The following is a 19,413-nucleotide window of genomic DNA, read 5'->3' on the forward strand; positions in this document are numbered from 1 at the left end:
CTGAGAAAGGAATCAGGTTTTCACTTTTTTTTTGTTTTCACTGAGCTTTTGAAAAACATCATTTTTTTTTTTAAGCACTTGAAAGCTGTTTCTTTTTAACTGGGATTCCTTGACTTGTCAGCACAGTGACTTACCCCATCGCAGGAATTGGTTTGCAGCCTATTGTTCTATGCTCTGTCTTCTGTAGCTAGAGATAGGTTCTTTCATTTCACTTTTTGGGCCAGTATTTCTTTTGAACTTTCTTTTGGCTGTAGGAAGGGTCATTTTCAAAGCTGTTTTACCTGTGGTCTTCAAGCTTAGATCTTGTATTTCATCACAGCTGCCACCACGTAATGAGTTCTTTGTTGTCTGATGCAACATAAATGAGATGCGTGGAGTCCAGTTTGTTGAAGATCTCTAACAGATTTATTAACCGCTAAACTAGTATGTACAGTACAGAGCAAACTGTTTACAGAATCTTCCTCTAGGTGTTACAGTTGCAGAGTGACACTGGAGGGCCATATCAGCTGAATATTGCACTGATAGTATTAGCCACTAATTGTCGGATTATCGGGAACTTGGAGAAGTAGTCGATTAGCAATAGATAATCATCATCTTTTAACAGGGAAGAGATCAGTGGCAACCCATGTCCAAGGATGCGACGGAACTTTGTGCAGGAGAAGTGGCTTCTTCTGATGGCTTGATGCTTTTGGCCTGCATCACATGACCATACTGCACGCTCAATGCCATTGTTAATTCCCGGCCAGTAGACTTCTCAATGCTCATATGACCTAGGTGCAACTGTGAAAGAATGTCAAGGTGAAGTGTTTGTGGAATTAACACCTATCTTCCCTTGGTAGCTTGCTGCCAAGCTTTGAGATAAAAGCATGGACAATCACAAAATCTGTTTCAAGGGAGATATCCATAGTGCATCTTCCTCCAGCTCTTTCCAGACCTAGGAGCCCAGGAAAACAGGAGAGATGAGACTGGATGAATTTTGTGCTAGTTGAACATCAAAAATAAGTGATTTTTTTAAGCCTTATTTTTCATGAAAAGTCACTGGCATTAGTACTTTTGAAACTTTTCTATGTGGAGGCCTCCTTACAAATGCTGACACATTCCTGAGGGCTCCCTACAAAAATTGTCAAACCCCTGGGGACCCTTTGTTCTAACTTCAGAATGAGAGTATTAGCTACCCAAAGGAACAGTCTGCTAAATTTATGTAAAATATTTGAAATAGTCTACAGTATGTACTCATGAGTCAAATACTGTAAAATATAAGCTTTTTAAAGAAAAGAAAAAAGAAAACATTCTATTATACTGCCTGATTGTGCTGGTTCATGGAAGATTTTACATTCATGATTATGCAAATTAATTTTAGTGGAAACTTGAAGCATAACCTAACCAGGGTGATTTCACATACATTTTAGGTGCAATTTTCCTATTGTGCCCAAACTAAGAAAACTACCTCATCATTTTATCCCTTTTACAGCACCTTCGCTACATATAACATAGAAAATGTTTGTGTAATTTCATTGCTGACTAGGTTTCCTCTTAAACTTAACTTTGTGAAGCAAGTATGGATGGGTGTAAGAATGTGCAAGTTATCATTCTGCTATGTATCATTTGCACTTGTTACAGCTACATGGTGAGATGTGGGTTATTCCCACTGTTCAACTCCCCACCTGACTGCAGTAAATGTGTTTTGTTTTTGGGGTTTAACCCCTTGGTGTTTTATCTGTCAAATAAACAGCGACAGGTTTTCTTGTAGGTTTAAAAACAAGAAAATCAATTGTCTATTGATCAATACTCCTTATCCTGAAATTGTCACAACTGCGTACTCATGCATTTGTTCGCGCATGCATGCGCGTGCGCACACACACACGCACACAAAAGAAGAGACAGATAGAGACGGGAAAAGGGGAAAGTTATTATAAGTGGGAGGAGGTCATGGTAAATCTGTTGAATTCTCTTGGAAATCAAGTTCTCGTTGGGTGCAGGCCTGAGGTGATTGTAGATTTCTCTCTTGGTTGAAAGTTCCATTGAAGCCAGTGGATCCCTTCTAGCTCACTGGTATATAGTGTAGATGTAGAATTTTACAGCAGGACATGTACCTTCTGGTTTGCTGGAAGCAAACTAATGGATGCTGCTTTTCTTCTTTCTCTTTCTGGGGTGTCTCTCGCTAGGCTGCTTTTTAAAGGTAAAACTGTTTTACTTCTCACCTCCTGGTAGGAGATGCTTTGGTTTCTTCCCCATGATAATCGCACAATGGCCCAGAACATGGCTACTTCACCCCTCCTTTGTTTCAGAAGAGGACATTCGATTCCCTCCCTAAACCTCTCCACTTCTCATATTGACACCTCATAGCTTTGAAGATTTTCCTTTGTCCCTCTCAGACAGTTTGAATACACAAAGGCCCTTTTCTTCGGTGGCCATTTCGGAGCATTGTTCACTTTTTAAAAGACAAAATTAGTTTTATAACTCTTTTCTGATTTTGTTTACAGTTGTTGTATCATCGCACTTCTTGTGTGCATGACACTTTGTCGTCACTTAATTCAGTGCTTTTTTCCCACTTTTTAGGAGCTTTCAGCCAGGATGCTGTCCATACATAGTGACCAAGACTTGATTGTGATCACATTTAAAACATTTGAAGAAATTTGGAAATTTTCAACGTATTACTCACTAGGTAGAAACATTTGTTCTTTCAACATAGTTTGAATATCACAGATGTAGGTGATTTCTTTGTAGTTCACCTTTAATGAAAACTTTACACATTATTTAGACAATGGTCTGAAAAAATGTTTTAGAAGATTTATACTGCTAATTGTGTCTGTGGAGCTCTTTTGGTATCAGTAAATAGAAAATGGTAATTGATAGATTGCTAGATGATCAATGGCTTGCACTTTACTGTAACCTGCAATTAAAATTTCTATTGCTGGATAGGCTTTGTTGATCACTGCATGGAGAACCTACTGTTAGATCAAAGCTTTTGGCTGAATTGTCCCGATGAAGAGGATGCCAGTATTGAGGTGCAGATAAGTGAAGCTTCTCTCAAAATCATGTGCAAAGGCCTCCTTTTACAGGAAGGTGAGAATCTGTTATTCTGAATTGCATTTCAACTTGGAAATAATTCCCCATAACGTCAACAACAACAGCTTGCACTTACATAGCACCTTTATTAGTGTAAAACATTCGAAAGCACTTTACAGGAGCATTGTTAAACAGAATTTGACATTGAGCCACATGAAGAGGTATTAGCACAAAAACTTGCTCAAAGAGGTAGGTATTGAGGAACATCTTAAAGGAGGAGAGAGAAGTGGAGAGGTTTAGGGAGGGAATTCCAGAGCTTACAGTCTAGGCAGCTGAAGGTATGGCAGCCAATGGTGGAGCCATGAAAATTGAGGATCCATGAGAGGCTAGAATTAGGAGACGCCACGGCATGAAGGGATTTGAAAACCAGGATGAGAATATTAAAATCAAGGCATTTCATAAAGCGTGCTCCGCATCTCTCCTGTTAGAATTTTGCTCAATTTTAGCAGTTATTGGTCTGTTCACCTAGATGTAGTACTTTCCAGAAACCAACAACATTCTCCACTTTGTGCTGTTACAAGTACATTGTCTATTGATTGACCATAAACTGATAATTGACCATGATTATGGTAAACTCTGTGACCTAGATTGTCCTCCTAGCTGAAAAAGAACAGGTGACGTAAGAAGTCATTTTGGGAAGTAATGGAAGGAAAAGAGGATGAGGAATATTTTTGACATAAATTTTAAAGAATTCATGCGAATGCTGCAGGAAGTAAATAGAATGATATGTTGTCAGTATAAAGGCCGGCTCGGGTCTGCAAATGAAATGCGACCTGAGCCCGACAGGACCACGTCCGACCCGCGCCCGACCTGGCCTGAGTCTTTCATTTTTTTTCCCCGCCCGACCCGACCACCAGAATATAATCAACTTTATTGAAGAGGTTGTGCTCTACCTTGGATGGCATCACTCACTGCAGACTAGTGTGAAGTGTTTCGCGCCTTGACGTCCGGGCTGTCACTGTGTCCGACCCGAGCCGAGCCGAGCCCGAATGCCAGACCCAGAAGAGCGACCCGACCCAACCCGAACCCGACACATCTCGTTGGGTCCAGTCGGGTTTGGGTCAGTTAGCCATGCTCTATTTCAGTAAACCTTGTACTTCTGCAGAAATCTGCTACAAACAACATATTTCCTTTTACAAATTTTTGTAATTTAATGCACTTGTACAGATAAAGGTTTATAGCTTGGAAAGATAAATCTAACACTCTCGCAGTAAGGGATATAGTTGGGGATGAAACAGCTTGTTGGAGAAGAGTACAGGCGTTTTCCTCTAGTTTCTCTCTCATCTGTCCTCATACTGTCGCCAAGCTCATCTTGTCCATGAGACTTGCCTCCTGCTCCCTCGACCCTGTTCCCACTAAACTGCTGACCACCCGACTTCCCTTTCCAGCCCCCACATTGGCTGATATTCTTAATGATTCTGTCTCGACAGGTACTGTCTCCCTCTCCTTCAAATCTTCCATCATCATATCTCTCCTCAAAAAAAACCCTTGAACTCTCCATCCTTGCTAACTACTGCCCCATCACCAACCTCCTTTTTCCTCTGATGTCCTTGAAAGTGCTGTCACTCCCAAATCCGTGCCCATCTTTCCCAAAATGCCATGTTTGAATTTCCTCCAATCTCATTTCTGACCCAGCCACAGTACTGAAACCGCTCTTATCAAAGTCACAAATGACATCCAATGTGACTGTGACAAAGGGAAACTATCCCTCCTCTCCTTCTTGACCTTTCTGTAGCCTTTGTCATAGTTGACCACACCATCCTCTGCACTGTCGGCCAGCTGCGTGGGACTGCACGCGCCTGATTCCATTTCCTATCCAATCATAGCCAGAGAATCACCTGAAATGACTTCTCTTCCTGCTCTCACATCATTAGCTCTGGTGTCCCTCAAGGATCTAACCTCAGCCCCATCCTATTTCTCATCTATATGGTGCCACTTGGTGACACCATCTGAAAGCACAGTGTCAGTTTCCATATGTATGCTGATGACGCCTAGCTTTAGCTCACCACCACCTCTCTTGCCCCCTCCACTCTCTCTAGCTTGTCAGACTGCTTTTCTGACACCCAGTATTGATGAGCAAAAATCACCAACAATTAAGTATTAGGAAGACCAAAGCCATTGTTTTTTTTTATTCATTCATGGGATGTGGGCATCGCTGGCTAGGCCAGCATTTATTGCCCATCCCTAATTGCCCTTGAGGTGGTGATGAGCTGCCAGCTTGAACCACTGCAGTCCATGTGGGGTACGTACACCCACAGTGTTGTTAGGAAGGGAGTTCCAGGATTTTGACCCAGTGACAGTGAAGGAACGGTGATATAGTTCCCAATCAGGATGGTGTGTAACTTGGAGGGGAACTTGCAGGTGGTGGCGTTCCCATGTATTTGCTGCCCTTGTCCTTCCAGTTGGTAGAGGTTGCAGGTTTGGAAGGTGCTGTGTAAGGAGTCTTGGTGCGCTGCTGCAGTGCATCTTGTAGATGGTACACACTGCTGCCACTGTGCGTCGGTGGTGGAGGGAGTGAATGTTTGTAGATGGGGTGACAATCAAGCGGGCTGCTTTGTCCTGAATGGTGTTGAGCTTCTTGAGTGTTGTTGAAGCTGCACCCATCCAGGCAAGTGGACAGTAATCCATCACGCTCCTGACTTGTGCCTTGTAGATGGTGGACATGCTTTGGGGAGTCAGGAGGTGAGTTAGTCACCGCAGGATTCCTAGCCTCTGACTTGCTCTTGTAGCCACGGCTTCTCCAGTTCAGTTTCTGGTCAATGGTAACCCCCAGGATGTTGATAGTGGGGGATTCAGCGATAGTAATGCCATTGAATGTCAAAGGGAGATGGTTAGATTCTCTCTTGTTTCAGATGGTCATTGCCTGGCACTTGTGTGGCACGAATCAGCCCAAGCCTGGATATTGTCCAGGTCTTGCTACCTATGGACATGGGCTGCTTCAGTATCTGAGGAGTCACGAATGTTGCTGAACATTGTGCAATCATCAGCGAACATCCCCACTTCTGACCTTATGATTTGAAGGAAGATCATTGATGCAGCAGCTGAAGATGTTTGGGCCTAGGGCACTACCCTGAGGAACTCCTGCAGTGATGTCCTGGAGCTGAGATGATTGACCTCCAACAACCACAACCATCTTCCTTTGCACTAGGTATGACTCCAGCCAGCGGAGGGTTTCCCCCGACTCCCATTGACTTCAGTTTTGCTAGGGCTCCTTGATGCCATACTTGGTCAAATGCTGCCTTGATGTCAAGGGGAGTCAGTCTCACCTCACCTCTTGAGTTCAGCTCTTTTGTCCATGTTTGAACCAAGGCTGTAATGAGGTCAGGAGCTGAGTGGCCATGGCAGAACCCAAACTGAGCATCACTGAGCAGATTATTTTTAAGCAAGTGCCACTTGATGGCACTGTTGATGACATCTTCCATCACTTTACTGATGATTGAGAGTAGGCTGATGGGGAGGTAATTGGCCGGGTTGGACTTGTCCTGCTTTTTGTGTACATGACATACCTGGGCAATTTTCCACATTGCAGGGTAGATACCAGTGTTGTAGCTTAGATTAGATTAGAGATACAGCACTGAAACAGGCCCTTCGGCCCACCGAGTCTGTGCCGAACATCAACCACCCATTTATACTAATCCTACACTAATCCCATATTCCTACCAAACATCCCCACCTGTCCCTATATTTCCCTACCACCTACCTATACTAGTGACAATTTATAATGGCCAATTTATCTATCAACCTGCAAGTCTTTTGGCTTGTGGGAGGAAACCGGAGCACCCGGAGAAAACCCACGCAGACACAGGGAGAACTTGCAAACTCCACACAGGCAGTACCCGGAATCGAACCCGGGTCCCTGGAGCTGTGAGGCTGCGGTGCTAACCACTGCGCCACTGTGCCGCCCACTATACTGGAACAGCTTGGCTAGGGGTGTGGCAAGTTCTGGAGCACAGGTCATCAGCACTATTGCCGGAATGTTGTCAGGGCCCATAGCCTTTGCAGTATCCAGTGCCATCAGTCGTTTCTTGATATCACGCAGAGTGAATCGAATTGGCTGAAGTCTGGCATCTGTGATGCTGTCGACTTAAGGAGGAGGCTGAGATGGATCATCAACTTGGCACTTCTGGGTGAAGATTGTTGCAAATGCTTTAGCCTTATCTTTTGCACTGATGTGCTGGGATCCCCCATCATTGAGGATGGGGATATTTGTGGAGCCACCTCCGCCTGTTAGTTGTTTAATTGTCCACCACCATTCACGACTGGATGTGGCAGGACTGCAGAGCTTAGATCTGATCCATTGGGTATGGGATCGCTTCGCTCTGTCTATCGCATGCTGCTTATGCAGTTTGGCATGTAAGTAGTCCTGGCTTGTAGCTTCACCAGGTTGACACCTCATTTTGAGGTATGTCTGGTGCTGCTCCTGGCCTTCCCTCCTGAACTCTTCATTGAACCAGGGTTGGTCTCTGGCTTGATGGCAATGGTACAGTGAGGGATATGATGGGCCATGAGGTTACAGATTGTGGTTGAGTACAATTCTGCTGCTGCTGCTGATGGCCCACAGCACCTTATGGATGCCCAGTTTTGCATTGCTAGATCTGTTCGAAATCTGTCCCATTTAGCACGGTGATAGTGCCACACAACACGATGGACAGTCTCCTCAATGTGAAGGCAGGACTTCGTCTCTACAAGGACTGTGTGGTGGTCACTCCTACCAATACTGTCCTGGACAGATGCATCTGCGGTAGGCAGATTGGTGAGGACAAGGTCAAGTATGTTTTTCCCTCTCGTTGGTTCCCTCACCATCTGCCACATACCCAGTTTAGAAGCTATGTCCTTTAGGGCTCGGTCAGTCGTGGTGCTACCGAGCCAATCTTGGCAATGGACATTGAAGTCCCTCACCCAGAGTACATTCTCTGTGTTTGCCACCCTCAGTACTTGAGTACACCAAATGGTGTTCAACATGGAGGATGAGGGAGGCAGCTGAGGGAGGCAGGTAGGTGATAATCAGCAGGAGGTTTCCTTGCCCATGTTTGACCTGATGCCATGAGACTTCTTGGAGTCCAGAGTCATTGTCGAGGACTCCCAGGACGACTCCCTCCTGACTGTATAACACTGTGCTGCCATATCTGCTAGGTCTGTCCTGCCAGTGGGACAGGACATACCCTGGGATTGTAATGGCGGTGTCCCGGACATTGTCGGTAAGGTATGATTCTGTGAGTATGACTATGTCAGGCTGTTGTCTGTGGGACAACTCTCCCAACTTTGGCACAAGCCCCCAGATGCAGGGCTGACAGGGTTGGGTTTGCTGCTGTCGTCTTCCGTGCCTAGTTTGATGCTGGGAGGTCCGTCCGGTTTTATTCTTTATTGACTTTGTAGCGGTTAGATACAACTGAGTGGCTTGCTAGGCCATTTCAGAGGGTAATTAAGAGTCAACCACATTGCTGTGGGTCTGGAGTAGTATGTAGACCAGACCAGGTAAGGACAGCAGATTTCTTTCCCTAAAGGACATTAGTGAACCAGATGCCTGTAGACTTGACTATTCCAACGCACACCTGGCAGGCCTCCCATGTTCTACTTTCTGTAAACTTGACCTCATTCAAATTTCCTATGTCCATATCCGAACTGGCACCAAGTCCTGTTTACCCGTCACCCCTGTGCCCACTGACCTGTGTTGGCTCCCAGTTAAGCAATGCCTTGATTTTAAAATTCTCAACCACCTTTTCAGATCCCTCCATGGTCTCGCTGTTCCCTATCTCTGTAATCTCCTCCAGCCCCACAACTCTCTGAGATATCTGTGCTGCTTTAATTCTGGCCTTTTGAGCATTCCTGTTTTTAATTACTCCACCATTGCTGGCTGTGCTTTCAGCTGCCAAGGCCTTCGACTCTGAAATTCCCTCCCTAAACCTCCCTGTCTCTCTACCTCTTTCCTCTTTTTTAAAGGGCTCCTTAAAATCTACCTGTTTGACCAAGCTTCTGGTCATCTGCCCTAGTATTTCCTTATGTAGCTCAGTGTCAAATTTTGTTTGATAAGGTGCCTGTGCAGTGCCTTGAGACATTTTACTATGTTAACAAGTAAATACAAGTTGTTGTAGTTCAAAAGCAAAATACTGCAGATGCCGGAAATCTGAAACAAAAACAGAAAATGCTAGAAATACTCAGCAGGCCATTTCATCAGAACTCATTGACCTGCAACGTTAACTCTGTTTTTCTCTCTACAGATGCTGTCTGACATGCTGAATATTTCCAGCTTTTTTGTTGTATGTTTTTTTTTTGCTCTGCATCTAATTATGCTATCTCTGCAGTGTTTACTACTGAAATGGAAAGTCTTTCAATCTCTTTCACTGATGTGAGCACAAACTTCTTATTAAATTAGAAACGAGTAGCACTGGGGCTATTGGACCAAATGGCCTATTTCTGATCCTGTAAATTCATATTTTCAAAATTGTTCATGAATTCCTTGTTGCAAACCAATGGGCTCAAAGTATATGACTCTTCTGGTCATCCATCCACTACAAGTAAGGTCATCTGTGCAGAATGGGACTTGGCCAGAGGGAGTGCGACTGTCAGACCAGGGGTTTACTTACCCTTGACTTGGACACCCAAAGGGTGCCAATGAATACCCTTGCAGGATGTTTTGAAATGGGTGAGGGCTAGCCTGTCCCCTCTGATCCAGTAGTCGCCACGAGAATATTGGCCTGTCTGGTCAAGCAGGCACAATATTAAAATGAGATGATGTCTCCCTTGACCTCACGCCCTAGCAGGATCAGGGGTGGAAGTCGCCAAATGTTTGTAACTTCATCTTTACTCCTGTTTTTTTTCCTTAGGGGTTTTTTTTGTAAGATATCCACTCAATCTCCAGAAATGTGAAGAAAATGACCAGGAGCCCAAACAGAATGACCTCCTTGTTGTTGTTGACAATGCAAACAGTGATTCTAAGTGGTCAGGACAATCTCTGGTCAGTGGGAAGAAGGTTTTGGTTCCAAAATCGCACAGTGAGCTTCTCATCCCCTTTCATCAGTAAGTGCCAGAATTTTTCAGTTCAAAATACTGAACTTGTAGGGAGAGTGCCCTATTTTGGTAAGAGAGTAGATGTTTTGGAGATTTAAATCTTTGGAGTTTTATTTCTAAACTGATTGTGAAAACCTTCCTTGACTGGCAGAGAATAATGATGACATTCAATTTCTTACTACTCTCAAATATTAGTAATGATCATGCCAAGAATTTCCTTGCATGTGATGGTTCCTACAGGGATTATGGAATCATCCCCAGGCACTCAATCACCAGACGACCAAAGACACTAACAGGTACAGAGCTGGAGCTGAAAATCCACGGTCTTCTGGCACTCTTTCTTCATTGCTGTGGTGGGAGTCAAATGGAAGGGTCACAAATTGGCTGGGACCCAGACATACTGGGTCCTCGACTTCTTTGGAATTTCTTGCAGGGCTTTGTTGAGTAATAATTCACTGTTGTAAGAAAGGCGTAGCTGGGTGCAGGGACCGCCAGGGTCGGAGCTTCCTGGTCACTAGCCTGGTGGAACATTGGTATACCAGTTTGCCACACATTGGATACAGGGCCCAGGTAGAGGTCTAGGCCTGGATGATGTCATTGGCCCTCACAGCTTGTTGATTTTTCTTTCTTTTGGAACATTCTGCGCCTCCTATAAAGGGCTGAATTTTAAGCGCCTGCTGTCAGGCAAAAATAAAATTGTCAGTCTGCACACAAGAGCCGTGTGCTGCCATGATCTCCCGCACGCCGGTTCATTTAACAGCATGAACCGCTCCCCCCAAATCACGTGGAGGAGGCGGGCTCTCTGACACCGGCAATGGTGTCAGTTGCCTGTGCGCAGGCGCTGGTGCCATTTTTAAAGGGCAGCCTGCCCTGCTGGCTAATTTACATTTTTAAAGGGAACCACCCCCCCCCCCCCCCCGCCCCTACTGCTCAAATCAAAATTCTATCGCCCCTTTCCTACCCCCCTTCCATAACAAAATTAAGTATCTGCCACTCTTTTTTTTTTTTTTCCCCCCACCGCCAAAACACTTAACTTTCAAATATGACCTTCCCCACCCCCCACCCACCAAACAGAACAAAGTTCACAGTTCACCCCTTTCCCACGATCCCCTACAGTAACGATGAAAGTTTAACCCTGTTTTTCCTCCCAACCTCTGCACTAAACCCCCCCCCCTGTTTTCTTCCCTTCCCCACCATTGTGGCACCTGCTCTCCCCAGGTGGGAAAGCGAAGGCGCGGGAGTGCCAGCCGCTGCTCTGAAGATCGCGGTCCAATCGTTAGATTGCAGGTAAGTGTGTATTTAAATGTATGCATCTAATCAATTATCATATGGTAATCCAGGTCTTGCCACCCAATGGCGGGTAGGGCCACCATGGAGCCTCACCGCTGCTGGGAAGATTGGGCCTGGCCCTCCTGCTGGTGGGCTGCTGCCAGAATGATCTTCCTGCTCCCCCCAGCATGGAGACTGACATCAGAGGCTCTGTAAAATCCAACCCAAAGGGTGGGTGCCTTTAATGTGTAAACCCAACACCATGATCATCAACATTTTGGTTTTATTTCAAGCTACAGATTAAAGATGGCTACCTGCCCACTTCTGTGAAACACATTCTGCTGGACACCAAGAAAGACAATGCATTCTTCTTCTGTATGAGCACACGGCCTGCTTGTTTGAGTTTGTCTGTCTGTTTTCTCATCCTGCCACAGCACTGAAATTGCAAAGGTCAATGTCCCAAATGATATCCTGTGACTGACTGTGGTTCCCTATCTCTCCTCATCCTCCTTCATCTCTTTGCCACCTTCAATATCCTCAACATTCCATCCTCCTGCAGTAATTCTCCTCTGTACTGCAGTATGGGGCATGTTCTTTCCTGGTCTTCTCTTGCCTGATTCAACAGAGGCCCTACATTACTGCAAATAGCTTCTTTTCTGCTCGCATAATGGTCTCTGATGTAACCCAAGTGTCCATCCTTGTTCACCTCCCATTGTCTACCTGCTACCCCTTGGCAAGATTATCCAAAAGAATAATCAGTTTCCACGTGTCTGTTAATGATTCTCAATGACCCAGATCCACAATTCCAAAGGTGGGGCTGGATGGTGGCTTGAAGGTAGAGGAACTTAGTGGGGCCAGGAGGAAGCACTCGGGCTTCTCCTGGCCCATAAAGTTCTGCGAAGGCACTCGCCTTCTCCCCAAGGCTTTCCTTGCCTTGCCGCTGCTCAGATTTTGAGGTTTAGGAAACCTGACTGGCCACAGTTAAAACTACAGAGCAGGTTAAATCCAAGGCTTCTAGCCTTAATCAATATTTATTTAAAATGTCAATCTGCCTTCTGCGGGTGGGTTGGCTGCCCTCTGTTTGTCCCACCTGAGCAAAACCTGGAAGTTGGTAGGTTGAAGCCAGTTTACTGATGCACTTCCATTCTTTTGTCCATTTAAGCACCCACCCACGCACCAACCCCACCCCACCCATGTTAAAATGCCCTCTATTGTGTACCTCTGAACAATCACCGCTGAAAACTTGGTCCATGTTTTCATCCTCCCAAGGCATGACAGTTAACACCTTTCTACCTGGCCTCAACCCTCTACAAATGTTAACTCATTCAAAAATATGCAACCTACATCTGCAACCACATAAAGCCCCATACTCTTCTTATCCTAGTCATTGATTGGCTCCCTGTACTCCTGTGTGTCGAATCCAAAATTCTTGTTCCTGTTTTCAAGTCTTCATGGGTTTGCATGCCCTAGATGTCTCTTGCTGCCTTCCATCCCTGCACTCTCCTTTTGCTCTTCTAACATTAAGCTTCTCTTCACCCCTTGCTGCCTTGCTTCACCCATTGCTGGCTGTAAATTCCATCCCTGTGCCTCTCCCCTCTGAGACTGTTTTCCCGCTTCCATCAGGTTTGTCGTCATCTCAAAGCCTTTATGCTTGACTTTGCTTCTGAGTCCTAATCCTAGCCTATCCAAATGTTCTCCTTTCCCTATTGTCGATGTCCATTGTATCAATTTTGTCTGTCTTGTAAAGCACTTCGAGACATTTTTCTGCACTTATTAGATTTCTGCTATGCCAAAAAACATTTGCAGTTGTAAATCTTTCCCCCACAGTTTATACACCCTCTCCTAAACAACAACTTGCATTATTATAGTACCTTTTAACATAATAAAACGTCCCAAAATGTTTAATGGGAGAGATTAACAACCATAATTTGACACTGAGCCACATAAGGAAATATTAAAGCATGTGATCAGTAGCTTAGTCAAAGCAGTAGGTCTTAAGGAGGAAAGAGAGGCAGAGCAGTTTGGGGAGGCAATTCCAGAGCTTCAGGCCTATGCAGCAGAAAACATGGAAGGTCATGGCAAAGCAAAGGAAAATTGGGAATGCACAAGAATTCAAGGAATGCAGAGATTTTGGAGTGTTCTAGTGTTGGAAGAGGTTACAGAGAGGGGGCGAGGCCATGAAGGGATTTGGGGGGAAAAAAGGATAACATTTTAAAGTTGTTGCATTGACAGACAAGAGCCAATGAAGGTCACCAGCGCAGGGGTGATGGACAGTGTTCCCTCTAAGCTGCCCATGTGGCCATGCAGCAACCCGCAAGGTACTACAAATTAGTTTCTAAGACACTGTACATGTGCAGCCTTACAAAAAAATTTAAAGGTACCGCATATTCAAATGAACAGGCAACACACAACGAAAAAAAAATGAGGTGCGACATTGGTGATGGATGAATGGGACATGCTGTAAGTTAGTAAAGGCGGTGATTTATGATTGGATATTCCCCGGTTTTAGACACTCTCATCCTGAAGCGCACAAAAATAAACAGAGTATACCATATGCCACTTCTGTGCTTGCCAGCCCATGATTTTTCTCCCCTTCGCCACTGGGAAGAGAAAAGGTGGAAAACTCTGAAATTTGAGCATAAAGTTACATTATGGGAAACATAGTTTTCATAAATGTGAACATATTTTACAAGCTAGCAAGAATATTCAAACTGAAATGGTTAAATGGGCCAAATCATTTCATAAATTCAGGCTGGAATCTTGTCTGTTTTTAGGTGGTTTTTCAAAGGGTACAGTGAAGGCATTGGTGCACTGAGTGACGTGACAGCAGAATTTTCTCATCCACTTGGTAAGGTGCTCATGTTTTACAGTTCATAGATTGTATGAATTATTATACGGAGAAAATACAGGTAGAAGAAAGTAATTAAACACGAGGGACATCAATTTTAAGAAGATGGCTGAGGAAAAGATGCATTAAAAATAGATGGCAGCAACTTGAGAAGTTAATTTTAACATGCTTTAATTGTTTGGCCAGGACAGGGTTCCTGCCTGACAGTGGTTGATTATGAAGGTGTTGGACCTGAGGAGATGAGCTTCCAGATGGGGGACAGGATTGAGATCATTGGCTTCCTCAGCACATGTCTGCAGTGGTTTCTGGGGAAGAATGAAGCAAGTGGAAAAACTGGATTTGTGAAAATAAATCATGTGAAGCCAGATGACTTCACGCCACTGTAAGTAGTTTTGTTTTAGAAAAGTACACGTGTGAACACTGGTCACTGTATTAAGCTATGTCCACCCTATGGTTCAATAACCTGCTGATTCTCACAGTCCATCTTACAAATGAAGAACAATCACTAAAACAAGAAGGCTGCGCACGCCATTGAAATTATACTCTTAGTTAAAAAGAACATCAAAGATGAGGTAAATCATCAATGATTATTTGACACGTAATTTATTGAAGTAGTAAGAACTGGATATCATACAAAAATCAGTTAAGAATAACTAAAATAAGTATGCAAAGAAATAAAGGGAAATACTTTAACTGGGTTACCTAAAATAGCTAAAATTTTGTAACACAATTTTTACTAATGTTGCATGGTACAATTTAAACCCATTTTTGTAATTCTGGTTGCCTTCCTCTTTAAGAGACATTAACCAGTTGGATAGAACATAGTGAAGAGTAGCCAGGGTTCTAAGACTTGGCCTCTCCTCATACCGCAGAGTTCTGATAGAACTGAATTCGCTTTCATTGGTGAAAAGTGGATGCAGAGAGGATGCTATGCAGGTCCTTTTAAATAACTTTATATATTTAATAGTACAGATAGTGGGTTAGGTTTATCACAGAAATAGCTTTCCAGCCCAACCAGATCAACTTCTCTTGAAGTATCTTTTATTAAATATTCATAGTGGGCTCCTGGGACAATCAACACCCTGAATGAATGGAGGAAAATCAAGCTGGTTCCTTCATGGACTTGGGCTCAAACCTGTCCAATATTAATTGTCTCCAGTATGATTGGCTGCACACCCAAGTTTCCCATTTGGAGACCAGAGGAAATCTTTCCCCATTATTGGAAACACAAGTACAAAATTTGCAAACCTGAAATTCATCTGCAAATAAAAAGATCTTGTTTTCTCTGAAAATGTTGGCTATATAGAAAATATCCATTAAAATAATGTTATGGTGGCTCATGCCTTCAGAAAGGAACTATTGAAGCAGAATTTGAATATCCTTTTAATGGACAGTCTGTCCTGGTACATTCTACTAATATCTTTCAGTTATATTTCTTTTTAAATATTTTTGTAAATGCTTTGTACTCAACATAAAGGGTATCACTGCCGAGAAACTAAGCCATTGCTGGTTAGCTAATGCACAGAAATCTTTATCCGTACAAAATATTGTAACCTCATACAAAAGCAAAATACTGCGGATGTTGGAAATCTGAAATCAAAGCAGAAAATGTTGGAAATGCTCAGCAGGTCAGGAAACATCTGTGAAGAGAGAAACAATTAATGTTTCAGGTCCATGACCTTTTCATCAAAACTGGAAAGTTTTCTTCTACTGTTATGAACCATTCTCATTGCACTTTTAAGGTAATGTGCACAGTGTTTCCTTATCTGTATTAAATTATGGACAGGTTTGTGTGTTGGAACCACAAGCAGTACGTAATGAGTTAAATCTGTGCATAATAATTTTACATAGAACTATATAGTCAGGAAATAAAAGACTTGTATCCCCCAACTTTAGGTTGCTTGATCTATTCTGGGGCAAAAAAATAGTTTGCTCACTCATGACTCCAGCCAGTCCCCTATATGAAAAATCTTACATCTGCACACACACACTTTTCCAACTTCTGGTATCATAAATTTCTAGTCCACCACTAATAATGGAAATTTCCTATGTAAATTTGTCATGCTTTAATTATACCATACAAAAGAACAAGTTTGCATTTCTGTAGTGCTTTTTACAATTGCAGAACATTTCTCAGCCAATGATGCATTTTTAAGGCATAGTCACTGTTGAAATGCACGGAAACATGGCAGCGAATTTGCACACAGCAAAGTTCCACAAACAGCATTGAAATGATGACCTGCTGTCATGGTTTTGGATAAAAAGAGAGACTTGCATTTATATAATGCCTTTCGTGACCACCGGATTTACAGCCAATGAAGTACTTTTGAAGTGTAGTCACTGTTATGTAGAAAATGCAGCAGCCAATTTGTGCACAGCAAACTCCCCCAAACAGCAATGTGATAATGACCAGATGATGTGTTTTTGTGATGTTGATTGAGGGATAAATATTGTCCAGGATATTGGGATAACTCCCCTTCTCTTCCCAGAACCGTGCCAGAGATCTTTTATGACCACCTAAGGGATCAGATGGGATCTTGGTTTAATGTCTCAACTGAAAAGATGTGGGGCTATATTTTATTCTGTAGATGGGGGGCCCCAGTGGCAGGATGGAAAGCAGGGGGAGACCCTTCCACTATCCTCTGTCAGACCCCTGAAGTCATTCCATGGCAGGCAGCCAATTAACTGCTCGCTGTCGGGGACGCCATTTCTTTAAGGAATGAGCTCTTGACTCCAGAGCCGCTGGCAGCCTTGCAGTACCGGCAGCACCACGGGGAGCATTGAGGACGTTTGGGTCCCTTAGAAAGATGAGTGGTGTTGTGGTTATTGGGGACATTCAGGCAGGCCGTGGCTCCGGGTTGGGGAGGTAGGTGGGGGGGCTGTGGGGGGTGGTGGCGATCTCTGCCAGAGGAGCCCTCTGGGGGCCCTGGATTGCCCCCAAAGGAGGGACCATCCCCTCTGAACCCCCCCCCCCCCGACCCCCTGCCAAAACCCTGCAAGGAGGCTGCCAGGTGCAGAAATCCAGAAGTTACTGTCAGTGAGTCTACACTTCTCCATAGGGTGCGCTGAAGACGATCCCTTGGCAGCATCTCCACATAGCATCCAGCCCCTCTGCCTTCCACTAAATTGAGGTGGAAACGGGAGGAGGCCCTTGTGACCATTAATTGGTCACCTAAGGGCCTCATTTGGCCTGGCGTAGGAAGGCTGTCCTTGGCATTCCCGCCACAGACAAGATGGCAGCAGTTCCGGGCAATGTTGGAAACTGCTCCCCTTGCCATTTTTTCGCGCCCCCCAGCCTCCATGCCTGCTGCCAAGAGCACAATAAAATTAAACTTTTATCTCTGATGATGGAAAGAGGAGGTGGTGGCATAGTGGTATTGTCACTAGACTAGTGACCCAGAGTATTGCTCAGGGGACATGGGTTCGAATCCCACCACAGCAGAAGGTGGAATTTGAATTCAATTAATAAATCTGGAATTAAAAGCTAGTCTAATGATGGCCATGAAACCATTGTCGATTGTTGTAAAAACCCATCTGGTTCACTAGTGTCCTTTAGGGAAGGAAATCTGCTGTCCTTACCTGGCCTAGCCTACATGTGACTCCAGACCCACAACAATGTGGTTGACTCTTACATGCCCTCTGAAATGGCCTAGCAAGCCACTCAGTTGTACTTAACCGCTCTAACGGCATTGTGGGTGTACCTACCCCACAAGGACTGCAGCGGTTCAAGAAGGCAGCTCACCACCACCTTCTCAAGGGCAATTAGGGTTGGGCAATAAATGCTGGCTTAGCCAGCGACGCCCACATCCCATGAATGAATTTTTAAAAAGTGTGATCTTCCTGTATTAAAATATAACTTTTATATAAGAATATTCCTTTCTAAATCTGGTACAGAAAATAAGGACAAAATTAATTACTTTAAAATGAGGACTAAATTACATTTGTGCAGTCTGATTTGAATTGTCCTCTGTCTTTTTGACCTTGCTTCACCTGAAAACTACATCTGTAATACCATGGGAGATCAACTAATATTTACCTTTTTAAATGTTTTCAGTACATATACCTTGGGAATGCAACCTACATGTATTGGCCCAGATTTTGCTGTGTTAATGTCAGCGTTTGGCGTCATTATTCAATTGAAACTGACAGCAATTTTCGGACATGTGCAGAATAGCGCAGAAATCCAGAAGTTACTGTCAGTGAGTCTACACTCCTCCATAGGGTGCACTGAAGAGGATCCCACAGACTGCTGTCTCTGTTGCAATTATGAATTGATGAGAACTTGCATTTGGACAGTGTTGTTGTAGAAATCCTGGAAAAAGTTGCACCTTGTTGAATAAGGTTTACATGGACTTTTACAGTGTACTAGCTTCAAAACTTACTGCTAAACACCCTCACTGGCCCTGGTAAACTCATTTTACATTGGTGGAATGTCAAATTTCTCTACAATGATTAAAAATTTGACATACTTTTTAAAAACTGTACCTTTTTTATTTTAGCTTCTATCTTAATGCAGTCATACATTTATTTTGCGATCTGAAAATTTAAATTATGGTTGAAGGACTTTAAGCATTTTTTACTTCCTGGTTTGCTGTGTGTGAATACTTCAATTTGATTGGTTACCTACGTGCTTGCTGACATCACTGCTACTGCACACCAAGAGATCCCCTTAGCACCAGATTTAAACTGCTGTCGGGAAAGGGGAAATTCCTGCTACAGTGATCACTAGATCTTTGTGGACAGCTTTCTTTGTGATCAGCAGCGAGCTCCCTTGCCAAATCCAGGCCATTATATTCTGAAATAACATTCCTTTATTTTTGGCCTGCATTGCTTCTGCCTGTCCCTATGAAACCTTTCTTCAGCCAAGATGGATAGGTAGTCTGGACTAGGAATGCTCTCTCAGCTTCCAGCTAGTAAAATTACATGATTGGCTGATAGAAGTTATAAATTTAAATAAAATTAGATGACTTCAATTAGTTTTTTCCTACTTTGGAACATCTCAAAACTGCAAAAACTTGTGACATTTTGCTTGAGACTTAATTCTGCAATATTTGTACTACAGGATTACACTGGTATGATGCGCTCCACTAAATGTACATCACAGGGAAGCTGTGCATATATCTCAGCTTTAGCACTCTATATCACTGCTTTTTTTTTTAAAGCCCAGGAGTATACACATACCTTTTGCATTTATTTTGAAATTCTAGCAGTTGAGTCAA

The 19,413-nt window shown here is 43.7% G+C and overlaps 1 protein-coding gene across 3 annotated transcripts in view; it reads left to right on the plus strand.

Moving 5' to 3' along the window:
* The window catches only part of LOC137374316 (SH3 domain and tetratricopeptide repeat-containing protein 1), a 126,669-nt gene that overhangs the window by 31,441 nt on the left and 75,815 nt on the right, over positions 1–19,413 (plus strand). For 2 of the 3 annotated variants that reach the window (XM_068040177.1, XM_068040193.1), the window contains 6 exons: positions 2,560–2,665; positions 2,923–3,066; positions 9,894–10,086; positions 11,296–11,364; positions 14,121–14,194; positions 14,381–14,576. In XM_068040177.1, the coding sequence (XP_067896278.1) occupies positions 2,560–2,665; positions 2,923–3,066; positions 9,894–10,086; positions 11,296–11,364; positions 14,121–14,194; positions 14,381–14,576 (782 nt within the window). The remainder of the gene's footprint in view (positions 1–2,559; positions 2,666–2,922; positions 3,067–9,893; positions 10,087–11,295; positions 11,365–14,120; positions 14,195–14,380; positions 14,577–19,413) is intronic. The other variant, XM_068040186.1, reaches the window with a different exon arrangement.

This window comes from Heterodontus francisci, chromosome 1 (assembly GCF_036365525.1).
Source record: "Heterodontus francisci isolate sHetFra1 chromosome 1, sHetFra1.hap1, whole genome shotgun sequence".
Lineage (NCBI taxonomy): Eukaryota > Metazoa > Chordata > Chondrichthyes > Heterodontiformes > Heterodontidae > Heterodontus > Heterodontus francisci.